General features: G+C 35.2%; 1 protein-coding gene across 7 annotated transcripts in view; it reads right to left on the bottom strand.

Annotated features, from left to right (window-relative positions):
• Positions 1-14,294, bottom strand: part of LOC111050942 (neurobeachin-like protein 2) — a 347,898-nt gene that overhangs the window by 322,901 nt on the left and 10,703 nt on the right. For all 7 annotated transcript variants that reach the window (XM_039432468.1, XM_039432467.1, XM_039432463.1 and 4 more), the window contains exons 6-10: positions 13,345-13,419; positions 10,990-11,139; positions 9,428-9,670; positions 2,485-2,568; positions 1,918-2,055 (exon numbers count right to left, since the gene is read on the bottom strand). In XM_039432468.1, coding sequence (XP_039288402.1) covers positions 1,918-2,055; positions 2,485-2,568; positions 9,428-9,670; positions 10,990-11,139; positions 13,345-13,419 — 690 coding nt within the window. The remainder of the gene's footprint in view (positions 1-1,917; positions 2,056-2,484; positions 2,569-9,427; positions 9,671-10,989; positions 11,140-13,344; positions 13,420-14,294) is intronic.

Genomic DNA, 14,294 nt, shown 5'->3' with positions numbered 1-14,294 from the left:
TCTTGTAGGGAAATCCCTGTCCTTTTTAAGAATAGTTTTTCTCAATTAATTTTTATTCTTGTGGGAAAATCCCTGTTCCTTTTGAGAAACGTTTTCTCGATTAATTTTTATCCTTGTAGAGAGATTATTATCATTTATGGTAAATTTTCCTTGCTTAGTTTTCATACTATAGAGTGGCCCTGTATTTTAAATTCGCTTAGCAGTTTCTGACTTGCTGTAATTCCAAGTAGGAAAAGTCCAATCCTTTTCCTAGAGAACTCAGGTGCAGCTTGAGTTCGTCCTTGTCGAAGTTTCTAGACTGCGACGTCCATTCTCTTTCTTTCTCTTCACTTTCCCTATTCTAAAATCCTTCTAGCTCTCAGGTACAGCTTGAGGACTTCCTCGCCGAAGTTTCTAGACTGCGGCATCCTTTCTCTTTCTTTCTCTTAATTCTTCCTGTGTTAAAATCCTTCCTGATCTCAGTTCCAGATTCGAGATCGTCCTAGTCGCGGGTTTTCGGACCCGCGAATCCTTTCTAAAATTCTTAGAAACCTGTCTTCTTTAATAGCAAATATTATTTGCTGGCTTTACCTGTGGAAAATTCACGAATTTTCCCGTGATCTCAGTTGCAAATTAGAGATCGATCTTGTGGTAGTCCTTAGACTGGCAATTACTTGGAAAAGTCTATTGAAATCTTTTCCTGAATTAGGAGTCTCTGACTCGATATTTTCCTTGTGGAAAATCCTGGAAAAATCCTTTCCTACCCTGACAACGACAGACTGTTGTCTTCCCGATATTATTCTACAGACTGTGTCTGTGAAAAATCTTTTCTATCCTCTCATAATAGTCGACATACTGACTATTAATTTAAAAGCGTTTCGGACGATTGAGAGCGATTCCCATACCCTTAAGGGCAGTCACAGATTGGCCCTTAATAACCGGCGCGCAGTCATCAGATTAGCGCGGAAATCCTGTTTAGCAGTTTCAGAATTGCTGAAAATCCTTTCGCAGCTGCAGGCTCGCGATTCAGAAATCCTCCACCTAAAACCTTATCCTCTAAATTTTAATTACCACATAATTGAAATTGATATACTGTATTTAGCTAGCAGGTCCAGCCTGCTGAGAGCTAGAGCGCAATTCTCAGATTGCGGATTATTGAGCAGATATTTATTTGCTGTAGAGAATAATAATCTTATTATTGATTCTCTGTTCCCTATACCCTATACCGTATACCTCATACCCTGCACCCTATTCTCTATAGCTTACACCCTATACCGTGCCCTATTTAACCACATCTCAAATACTACTAATAACTTCATAGTTCCGTCATACCTTTACCTCATAGCTCTCACCTTAAACCCCATAGAAAAACCACATCCCGGGCTTGCAGGTACAGCTTGCTCGCCGTCAATTCGCAGTTGGTTCAGATTGCGTACTACCTTTATAAATAGAATTATTGGTAGGGATCTGATAGTCAGATCCGTCTCCTTGTGTAGGGTTATCTTAATATCCCTCAACACCCACCCTGTATTCCAAAGGCCGAGGGCCGAATCGGCCAGTAACGCCACGGGTAAACACTCTTCCCCTGAAAGTAAAAATCTCGCGAAAGAAGCAGAGGGTAAAGAATCAGGATAGAGGGAGAAGTGTAGGTCCGGTATCTCCACCAGTCAGTACGGCTACTGACCCCGACCCATATCCGACTGTAGCTAGTCCGCGTTGTAGCAATACTTCGCAATTATTAGGAAACCTAGAGGGTGGAATAGGTCCTACTAATAACCTCGTTGCTTGAAACTGATGGAAGATGTTAATAGAAAACAATTATTTTCTCTATTACACACTTAATTTCTCTATCAAACATTTGATAATTATAAATTGTACACAATCACACTACTACATTAAACACAAGATAGTTTAAATATTGAAAGTTGGAATACTCACAGATAGGGTTAGCAGGTTAGGGTCTTCACTTTCCGTTGTCATTGCAATTAGAGCTTCCAAAACCAGTCGGTCTGGTTTTCCATACAGTTGCAGGGCTGAGAAGAGTTTTTCATAGCCATTGACTTTCAGAATGCGTTCCTAAACGAAAAAAAGCGAGTCAAAAATGTCAGACAACATAATTATAAAAATGTTAACTATAAAATTTCATTGAAATGTTGCTCTAAAAATTAGGTTCATTTCCTAGAATTGTCTTCAGTTTCCTTATTTTAACAGGAGTAATAAAACCAACTAGTGATAAATCTGATAGCAACAACATTTCAAAAATGAGTTGCATAGATTTACTAATTAATTAAATTAATTTCTTGGAAAGTCAACTAATTTGATAGAGATAGATGATCAGAAATTTGAAGAAAATTCGACTATTGATTTGATTGATAAAATCAGCTTACAATTTTGATGGAATTCCTTGTAATTTGATGAATTCATGGTTAATGAGAAGATCTGCAGCAATTATAATAATTTACTTCACTTTCCCAAAAATATTAGGATGGAAAGCCAATAGCTCACCTTTCCTGATGATGTTCCAGATATTAAAGACGCTAGCGCTTTCACGCATTCTGTCAAAAAGTTGGATTTTTCTTCTTCACTGGTCTGAAAAAAAATTAAATAACACAATTGAGTTTCAAAACTTTATAAGTTAAATACATATAAATAATAACAACAACAATAATATCGATTTGAGAGTTATTAGGTTAAGGAAGAAACGAATTAGCTTATAGGCTATGTACCCGGTCAAGGATGAAGAGGAGACATTAAGTCTGTGCAACAGGCTAAAAAAAACTTTTTACTGGTGATATTTTTTGATTTGTAGATTTGTATATCAAGTTATCAAAATAAAAAAGTTTTCTCAAGAACATTTTTTTCCGATTATCAATTTTTGAAATATGAGCGCCTAAAGTTTAATTTTTTGAAATAGATTATTTCAAATTCGGTAAGAGATAAATTAATGAAATTTTGAGGATAAATACTTAATGATACTGTTAATTGACCGAGCGAAGTGAGGTCTAAGATTCAAGTTGATGGTTTGGCATTTCTCTTAATGTTTAAATGTTTATATGTTGCGCATTTACGGCGAAACGCGGTAATAGATTTTTCATTATATTTGTCAGGTATGTTCCTTTTTGAATTGCGCGTCGACGTATATACAAGGATTTCGGAAATTTTGCATTTCAAGGATTTAATATAAAAGGTAAAAGGAGTCTCCTTCATACGCCAATATTAGAGTAAAAATCAGACTATACAATTATTCATCATAAATCAGCTGTCGAGTTGATTATAAATTGCATGCAATTCAATATCTCAATGTAACTTGGTAAAAGATCAGCTGCTGTGTAGACTATAAATTGCATGCCTCATGGAATGCAATTTTTATCCTATCCTATACTATTAAGGTGCGTACAAACTGTCGCTCTGCTCCGCAACCGAACGTCACTCCAGCAGAGCGATTGATGATCGACCGGCGAGCAACAGTGGTTCGACCGGGGAACGCGAGAAGATCTAACATCTTCCGTAACGTTCATGATGGGTGCGTGGGCGGTGCGACTGTGGTTCGATGGTGGTGCGAGGGCGGTACGAGGGAGGAGCGTGCTCGGTGCGGGTTGGAAGCACGAATTTGTGTACGCAGCTTTATTTTTTGTGTACGAGCAGCTTCTGTTTATATGTTTAGATGTTTGGATGTTAAGATGTTTATAATTATATGTTTGTATTTCACCGGATCTCGAAAACGGCTCTAACGATTCTCACGAAATTCAGAACATAGTAGGTTTATAATATGAAGATTCGATTGCACTAGGTCTCATCCCTGGGAAAACTCGCTGAAGGACATTAAAAGGATAATTATTATTCAACCTTGGAAAAAAGATTATAATAATTATTTCGTCGTCTGTTGGTGATGGAAGTGAGTGAGCGAGTTCATGTGTGTGGGACTGTGTCAAAATTATGACTCAGCTGTTGAACTTTTGTAATCATTCAATCATGTACTTAGTGGCGGTTGCAAAAAAGACGGGTTATTTTCAATCCTGATCAATTCCAGTAGATCCATCTTTTTGAAATAGTCTTGGTCTTGATTTGGTTCACGTGAAGTTAATCAGTATTAAAATTTGTGCAACTGGGACTTTGTGAGGGAAATTATTGCGGCTTTTGTGCAACTGGGACTTTGTGAGGGAAATTATTGCATTCCTCTGGGAATTAAACTCAGTTTACTGTGATTAGATAGAACGTTTCTGTATGAATGTTATTTATTATAATTTTTTCTTTCGTAATAAATTTTTTATGCTTTTATACTCCAGAGTGAAGCTCCGTCTTCTTCTTCTTCTTCTTCTTCTTCTTCTTCTTCTTCTTCTTCTTCCTCTTCTTCTTCGCCCATTGTGCCGTTTTCACGGCGTTGGGATGTTGCCTCAGACCCACCTCCTCCATTGGTCCCTATTCAACGCCATTCTCTTGATTTGATTCATGGTCTTGCCTCTAGCTGCTGCAATCCGTGAAACGTTTTCCTCCCAACTTACTCGCGGTCTTCCTATCGGTCTTTTACCTTGCGCCCTGGCCTCTATATATTGACGAGGCTTTCTTTCTTGAGAGCGTTCTCTCTTCTATAGTTGTCTCTATAGATTTAACTTTCAGCTCCTCCCTAATACAGTCATTCCTCACTCTATCCCTTCTAGTTTTGCCTACTATTCTTCTCAGACATTTCATCTGCACTGCATTTATCTGACTTTTTTCGTTTTTATTTAAGGTTCAGCTTTCGCTTCCATAGAGAAGGATGGGCTCTATGATTGAGACATAGACTCTAGCTTTAACTTCTCTACTCACTTCAGCCTTCCCAAAAATACCTCTGCTGAGTGAGTAGTATGCCTGTATAGCCTTCCGAGTCCTATGCCGTACTTCTTCCCTCAGCTTGCCAGTGCAATTAATATTTGTACCTAGATACCGGAAGTTGTTGGTCTGCTTCAATGGTTGGCCCTCGCATTCAACAAGTATTGCCTCCAACTCCTGTTCTGTCCTCCCCACCACCATTACCTGACTTTTCAATTGGTTCACTCTCATACCTCTTTCGAATTGAATCTTTTGAGCCGTATCTGCTATGAGAACTACATCGTCGGCGTATGTGAGGGCCTGGCACTGAATCGGTCCCCGATATTGCACTATTAAATGAACTATTGATTGCTTGCAATAACGCATGCTATTAATAACTTAAATAACATAGTATTGTCTCTCGAACATTCTCTGCTTTGAACTCGGGCTGTCCTGTTGCCGGTATGTCTTGAAGGAGATTAGTTTTTGATGTTAGCATTTTTGATACACCAACCCCAACAGCCATTAGCCGTTTTCACACTGATATCTCGCCGACACGACATACAGACAGGATTTACTCTGATGGACAGTATAAGAGGAGGCTGCGGTTTATAACTGCGCGATGTCTACTGTTCACAGAACTACTAGTTAAATAAAAAATCCTACGTCTGCAAGTTTTAATGTGTTGGATACACTGGATAAATCGTATCTAAATTAAGATTAATCCTATTAAATTAAGCGAGCAATTTCTGAATTTTTATATTTATATTTGGTTATTTATGTTCAACGGATCTCGAAAGCGGCTCTAACGATTTCTAATGTCTCTAACGAAATTTGGAACATAGTTGGTTTATGATATAAAAATTCGATTGCACTAGGTCTCATCCTTGGGAAAACTCGCTGAACGACATTAAAAGGATAATTCATCCTTGGCTGAAACAGCTGTGGATAGTAAAAACGTGAGTGAGCGAGTGAGTATGTGAAAAATCAAAATATCGCATCCCCGAAATTCATAAGATGATATTTATTTATAGCCAGCTGTGAAATATAATCACGATCATTTTAGAGAATTTTGTTCTGTTTATCAATAAATCCTATACTATTAAACGATCAATTTCTGTTTATATGTTTGAATGTTTAGATGTTTATATGTTTATATCTGTATTTGACCGGATCTCGAAAACGGCTCCAACGATTCTCACGAAATTTGGAACAAAGTAGGTTTATGATATGAAAATTCGATTGCACTAGGTCTCAACCATTGGATAACTCGCTGAAGAACATTAAAAGGATAAATACGTCCTTGGAAAAACGTCTGGAAATTTTGTCGTCTGTCGATACTGTGATGGAAGTGAGTGAGCGAGTGCATGCACTACCTCCGTGAACAAAGCAATAGTGCATTCGTGTGACGTCAGCACAGGTAGGGCTCCTACACCAATGAAAACACTAGCTGATATGGATCAGCTGAAATCAACGAATTTTTATTGGTGTAGGAGCCCTACCTGTGCTGACGTCACACGAATGCACTACGGCTTTGCTTACGGAGGTAGTGGTGCATGTGTGTGATCATTCAGCTGATCTCACGAGAAGAAAAATTCAGCAAGAAAATTTTTTAGAAAACATGTTTACTTCAGAAAGTCCAAAATAGTAACTAGGCTAGATGCTGTTAGTGTAGAATAGTACATAGTATATTAACAAATATTGTAGCAAACATAGTATATCATTCTAAATGGAATTCATAGTCTATCTATTTGTAATTGATGATGTGTATGTTTTTAAGTGTGAATAAATTGTTATTCTGATGAGTGATAGTAGCTTAACCTAGATTTTGATTTGGACTGTAGTATAAATTTAAAAAGGGACAGTTTTGGGACAGATTACCTCAGATTTGCTAGAGCTATCACCTTCCACTTCTGCTTTCGGAAGTGCTTAGTAAACAACTATTCTCATATATATATATTGTTTATTTTTCTGTGTGGCGAAAAATAGCGTTCGCACCACGGGCAAAAATGTTTTTCCGGCTCTCAATCTTTTCTAGTCCTCGGCCTACGGCCTCGGACTTGAAAACCGATTTCGAGCCGGAAAAGTCTCATGTTCTGCTCTAGGTGCGAAATATACTATTTCTTCCATTTTTTCGCTCTTTCAAGTCTTATAACTTTTCAACACTTGATGAAACAAGAATGTGCTGATTACAAAATTGTAGAGCATTAAATTATCTTTCATTTCATGTATAATAAGTCCTTTTCACGTATTCCCATACGACTGTTGCAGCAGTTTTATTTTTTAGTGTCAAATCTCAAGATTTGCAACAATTGACTTTTCTCGAATATCACACTATTCTTTCATCATGAATTGGCAGTGTGCTTCAGTATGAACATTCATATTGAATACAGATTGGAACGTCTACGGAACTAAACACAGGGTGTGTTTCTAAACTTCCTACCAAACAAAGACACTCAAAACTAAAACTGCTGCAATAGTCGTAGGGAAATGCGTGAAATAGTGAAAAACTACATAAAATTGAAGATAATTTGATGCTCTATCAGCTCATAATCAGTACGGATTTTTTTCATCAATCGTTCAAAAATTATAAGGCCGGAAATATTAAAAAATTGGAGGCAGAAGTGTTTTTTTCCAAAAATGTCTCACCTTCAAGAGCGGATATCTCAGAAACTATGAGAGATATGGAAAAAATGTAAAGGACAAAACTTGTTGGTAATTTTGTAAGTTTCAATTTTGCACAGAATATACATGTTCATAAGATGCATAGTTTCCGAGACATATGCGAAAAATTAAAAAAAAAATGGTACTTTCAAACCACGCCCACCCCTTTAGCACAGGAGGTAGGGGTGAGGACTTTTGATATGTTAATCCTTTTACTATCCTTAAACGAGCTGTGGAGTTGAAAATTGAGTTCCAATCTTTTCCCTCTTTACCTTTTTTGAGCATTCGTTTCCTGGACTAGAAGCTCGGTCGGTGCCCCGATATTATTTCTTATATACGAATGGATAGAGTTTGACGTGTTATGACTCATTTTACAGTGGTAATGGTAGCTTGTTATCAATAGTATAAAATACACATTTAGGGCGTAAATAATTTGGTATGGCAGTTACACACTCATTTTTAAACGAAACTTTAAAGGTGTAGGAGTAGCCTTTACCTATACAGGATAAACAGGAATACTGAAAGTATTAGTGTAAGAACGGGTTTACGTGAACAGTAATACGAGAAGTAATTGCTTAGAAACGGTTTTCGCAAAAAAAGGAATACTTTACCTATTTTTGAATGGTACCTATATATTTTTAACGGTACACATTATAGGTACCATTCAAAAATAGGTACTCACCATTTTTCTAGTGTGTACCTTGGATGTTTCTATTTGAATTATTAGAGAAGAAAAACCAGGACTTTGATTATGACAAAGAATAATACCTGTAGAACGGCGTCCGTTCTTATCCAAACATTCCTGAAGACGTTGTGAGAAGTTGATGGTGTGCAAAGAAAGAGATAAACCTGTCTTATCTGCCGTGGAAACTGGAAATGACGATGGTGATTGAAGAATGACATTATCTGTTCATAATTGCTGTTATTTGTAGCATCGGGAGTAGCAATGTAATTTGTGAGGCCAGGACGCCTCATTTGGTTGAGAGTGGCCTCCTCGGTCACCGAACCTGACACCATGTGACTATGCTTTTATGGGGCTACCTAAAAGCTGGTTTATATATCAACACAACACGTACATTTGAAGCCCTGAATGAGACAATAACTATCTAAACGTTATATTGTTTGAAGCCCTGAGAGGTAGGGGTAAAAATGGCAAGGATAACTTCTCACAGCATCTACAGGACAAAAACAGATGATATTTTCGTACAGTCCGGGTCCTTTGTCTGCCGGCAAAGGGCCACTAGAGTTCAATACTAACCGTTCAAAAACATCGACCATTTTTCAAAACTTTCTAATATTTCTCAGAAAAACGTGAACCTATAGAACTGAAAATTACACATATTTTATGCTCTTTGTTTGCACTATCAACGTAAATCTACTCATTCAGAATATAAAATGGAATGAAATTAGAATCAGACTTGACTTGTAAATAGTGTTCCCTTTTCATTTCAAACACAGTTACTTTCAAACTAACAATCAGAAATTGATGAAACTTTGATAATATCATGAGAATCGTTTAAGGATACCAATTTTTCAATTGAAATTGGTCCAAGATCTCTTGTAAAAGAGGCACTTGAGCCGAGAAATTTAGAACTTGAAATTTTCATGACATTAAAAAGTTACTGATGGAGAAAATTTCTTGTTTTTGATTATTCGTGTATACATATTGCATATGAAATGTAGAGAATTGATTGAATTTAGTTAAAAAATCGAACCGTCAGTATTTGTACTGAATTTCTGCGGAGCGTTAAACTTACGCGCGCACCTATCACGCTGAAAAAGTTGCAGTAAGCTGTGTACTTGTGAAGGGATGTTCCTTGGTCTATATGGCTGTGTAGGGAGCATCGTTCATTTAGGGATGGTCGATGGCATGGAACCATGGCAACCCAGGCAAAACAATTAATTTTGTGTTGCATTTAAAAATGAGCGTGTAACTGCTAATCTGTGTCAGTGTATCTGAGCAAACCCTGTACAATAGTAATAATCAAGAGCTCACCAGGCAAGAAGAGCTGCTCAAAGTGGATAGGATGGAATCCAGAATGTTTGAATTGATGAGTGTGAGCTGCAACGATTGGACACTGAGTGACGACATGGTGAGTAAGCATCTCACTGTCCTCACCACATGGATTATAAGCTTCAATTCATCACCACCAATTTTCTCTGTTTTCAACGATTCCTTCAATATTTTGTCAAAAGATTCTTTGTACAGTTCAATCACAGTTGAGATTTCTATTTGACGCTGAAAAAATAAAAACATGTCAAAACAACAATATAAGACAATAAAATAACATTAAACAATAAACAATATAAGACAATGAATTATTAAGTGAAACTCAATAGAATTGGTCATATTTCTATTAAGTAGAATAAACAATATTTCAATGAAATATTCTATGATTTTCTACCATCAGCCTCATTGCACTTTTTAACATTCACTTAATTGCTTGTTTCATATAAATTAAATTAAGTCCTATAATTTATGAGGAATATTGTCATGACAAAAATAAATCACTCTAGAATGTGTTTAATGATGAGAACAAATACAATATTTAGGAGGAGAAACAGGCAATTTTATAAATACTCTTACTTGAAGCCTGTCTAGACACTCAAGTTTATTGTCCCTTAAAACATATAAACCTAACATATCTAAACCAAAACTAAATCCCATGAAAATGAAGATAGAAAAGATATATTATAATTGTTATTTTAGATTTGTATTTAGCATCCTCCGTATTAATGGAAATGTTTCTAAAGTGATGAAAAATAATCCAAATTGAAGATTAGTTTTTGATTTTATGATCACATAAGTTCCACGTCAAGTTTGAGCGTCTGGACCGGCATTCAGACAAAGCCACATCTAGATACCAATACTGTTCTAGTGAAATTTATTTATTCCATGTTGTACAATCATAACTTTTTAAATGGCCCAACAGTTTTATCCCCAAAACCATTCCTATTCCAACTTATCCCCCCCCTACACACAGATTGATAGTCTAGTAGGGGGATTCCAAAATATGTTGTATATTGTATTTCATATTCGTGTATTATGTTTTTTTGGTAATAAATTGAATTTATACAACATTCCGAATCTAGGTTATGTATCAACTTTTTGATGAGGGCTACTCTTATTACTTTATCAACAAATACAAAATCTAAGTAGCATTATTAACTATTTCTAATTACAACATGTTTCAACATGAATGCCATTTACAAGTGAGTGAATGAAATATATATTTACAAACATTTATACATCAACGCTGCAAAAAAAACATGTTGAAAATGTTTTTGAATAATTATTTTATTCACTCAATTGAAAATGGCATTAATGTTGAAACATGTTGTGAATAAACATTTTCAAAAGGGGTACTTGGATTTTTTATTTCTTGATGCTAGGTACTATGGGTCACATAAATTCACTTCAAACAGTCAGCATTGATTGAATGGAAGCAATGATGTCAAAGTATTTATATGTTAATTAATGTTGACATTTTGAAGTGAATTTGATTAAGAATGTTATTGAAAAGCAAGAAACTGGTTTGAATGGTGCAAATGACTGACTTGAGGAGGTGGAGTGGACTGGAGCACCCGGACCATGGCAGAGAAGGCTCGTAGGGCGACTACACGGACATCCACGATGATGGACGAGTCAGAGATCACGCTCATTATGAGACTGGCTGTGGCTGGGCAAACACTGCGCAGAGCGTTGTGCTGCAAACAACACCCATTTTATTAATCATGTAAAAGCAAAATAATCCTCAAATCCTAGAAAAATATTTTTTGGAAAGCAATACCTTTACCTTTCCATAACTATTAAAGTGGTAGGGCAAGGAAAGTGATAAAGGCAGTCATTCTATTCTACTGTGAATAAATGGATTGATTATTTTTTTAAAAAACTGTACTTCCTGATTTTATGAATCATCAATTCCTGATCTTTCAACATTAATATATGTTTGATATTCTAAAAACATAAGATGATATTATTCAGATGAATCTTCTAATAGTATTAGATTCAAAATTCAGTTTACAAAGATAAAAAAACAAAAGTTTTTTCGAAGGGAAAAAACAAACCGATATAAAGATGATATTAGTGGATTTGAAAGATTATAATTCAACTAATTAATAAATATTATAATTAATTATATTATAATATTAGAATTAATAAAACATTATAATAAATATTGAAAGACATTAGCTGATACCGTCATATTGAGTCAGTTTGGATGAGGTTTGCGCTAAAATGAAGTTTAGAATTCCTGTATCAGGTTTTATTTGTATTTGAGAAAAGTTGAATAAAAAAAGAGAAGTAACATTAATCGACAGGCTCATTTAAATACTACTAGAATTTTACCGTCTCAATTTCCCCATCAAATCTAAAAAACCTCTAGTCTCTGTGCTTGTCAGTGCTATACCAGCACGAAACATGTCGCCACTATAAAACGTGAATGTTAATATTTTTTCACAAAAAAGTTTATTATAACTTCATAACTTATAATATAAGTTAGAGGTTAAATATATTATTTAAGATTATTATTCAGAAAAAAGTGTATAGGTAACTATAGGTCATTATTATTATTATTATATTATATATATTATTATATTTATTCCCTGGAATGGAGTAAAAATATTATTTATAAAATTATTGAAGAATGAAGAGCACTCATGACATTTGATCAAGAAAGGACATAAAGGCTTTCATCATTCGTAGGCGTAAATAGGTAGCACTACCTGATATCCTAATGTTGAGGGCGTCACATATCATTCTCAGGAAGAAAATGCTACCGTGCAATATTTAAATGGCATGCAGAACAGGAGATAATTTTCTGCTGAGAATGATGCCAATATGAGCCTTAGGCTTATGCAAGAGTATTGGGAGCTATATATGAGATGAGTGTACATAAAATTTTCGGTTTCTGTTAAATGCTTCGCACATTGAACTTTTAGGAAGTTGAAAGTCTGTTAAGTAGATAAACAACTGTGATTATACTCAAAGAAAAGAGCAAGATTTGATTTTATTTCAATTCTTATATTTTTCTCCAGCTACACATACAGTAAATACAGTACAATATTCTATCCTCAATCTTCTACTCTAAAACAAATAGATTAGATGACTGATTTTCACATAAATTTCAAAAAAGACTAAAAACAAAAAACTGGAAAGATTTTCAAGTAAAGGTTAGGTACCACCAGACATAAGGAAACCCCATAAGAAAATGTCCAAAAATAAAAAGTTGTAATAGGAGACTAATATGATCTAAGAAGCACTGTAGTTACTACGAATGAGAATTAAAGAAAACCTAAAAAGTAAGAAAAGTGTAGAAAAAGCATGAGCATGAGAAGAGATTATGTAAAACTAAAAGAAATTCTTGAAAGAAGGCTAAGAAAAAGAAATTTATTTCAAATAAAATTCGCATATATAAAGACAAGATAAAAAAATAGAATTTAGTGAGCAGCCCCTGTCACTCCGAATCACGAGAGATTCATTTCATGAAATACATTATTTTATACAAATGTTACTTATAAATCAATAGATCATCCCAAAGTTCCAAGTCGTCAATAAGATACTGTTTCAAAAACAATATCCAAATTATGATACTGTAACTATGATCGTATGCATGTACAAATTATGATGATCGTATGCATGTTCATTGTAGGTATTCATTTTCAATTATTTCTATAAATGCACTTTCTGGAGAACTTGAACATGAACTTTTTCCTTTTCTCTCATGCTTCAATTCATGCATTTATTATTACAGAATCCATGAGTTCTCATAATTGCTTTTCCTGTTAATTAGTAATACAAATAAATAATAAGAAAAAGAAACAGATAATGAGCATGCGAAAAATGTATGATAAACAACCATGCTGATTTGGAGGGGTTGCAACTAATTAGTTGATGCTACAGGACTGACTCACCCCCTCTGCCTTGTGGGGCTCTTTATGACTCTGACTCTCACCATCATCTTCACTGCTCAGAAATTGCAGAGAGCTCTGCAAAAAACACCATCGCTTTCCAATATTCTAAACCATTCACTCCCAATACATGAAATTATTTGCCAAGCCACAAAAATTCGTTAAACAAATCACTACTACCTTCAATGTTAGTTTTTTGTTAGATATCTCTACTATCGAAGTTGGATCGTGAACCTTGAAACAGGTCTTAGCTGGAAAAGTGAATCAGGACTATGGAGAATATTAGAGTACTCCAGTTTTCATCGCCAAAAATAATAAGAAAATATGAGTTTAAGGTTTCTTGAAAAACTTACAAAAATTCATATAATTCTCTATTTTTATGAAGACTTTTACAGATCTTAAAGTTGAGCTTGTAACGAGACTGATGGCGCCTGCTCACACACATCATAAGTAAGGAGAAATTTTAATCTTTGGTTTCATTTTTTTTTTGTATGTAGATGTTTCAAGAATAAAAATCCATTATTTAGTTTGATTTGCAAAAATGATCACAATTAGAATGTATGTTAAGTAATAATCATACTGAATTAATAGTTCACTACTTATTTTGTATTAGTTTCGTATTTTAGCGCCACACAATATAATTATTATTTTAATAAGTCATCGTAATCTTCTCATAGTACGCCTGCGCGGTGCTATCTCTCCCGGGGCTCTAGTCGCATACCTCTGCCCGGGGTAAGCTAGGCCTAGTACGAGTCTCTTGCTCGCCTCTGCTAGATGGAGTCGGTCACACCCTACCTCTTGTAAATGCTTCGTTCAAACCTCTCCCCCAAAGTCGCTACTCAGTATTTTCTTTTTTGTTAAAAAACTCATTTAGTTAAACCTCGTTATTTTCGTTTACACCTCAAGACAAGTGTTACCAGTGAAAGTGTCCAGTGCTCGTGAACTATGCGTAT

Source organism: Nilaparvata lugens, chromosome 7, assembly GCF_014356525.2.
Source record: "Nilaparvata lugens isolate BPH chromosome 7, ASM1435652v1, whole genome shotgun sequence".
NCBI classification, from domain to species: domain Eukaryota; kingdom Metazoa; phylum Arthropoda; class Insecta; order Hemiptera; family Delphacidae; genus Nilaparvata; species Nilaparvata lugens.
This window is presented reverse-complemented; position numbering and strand designations above follow the sequence as displayed.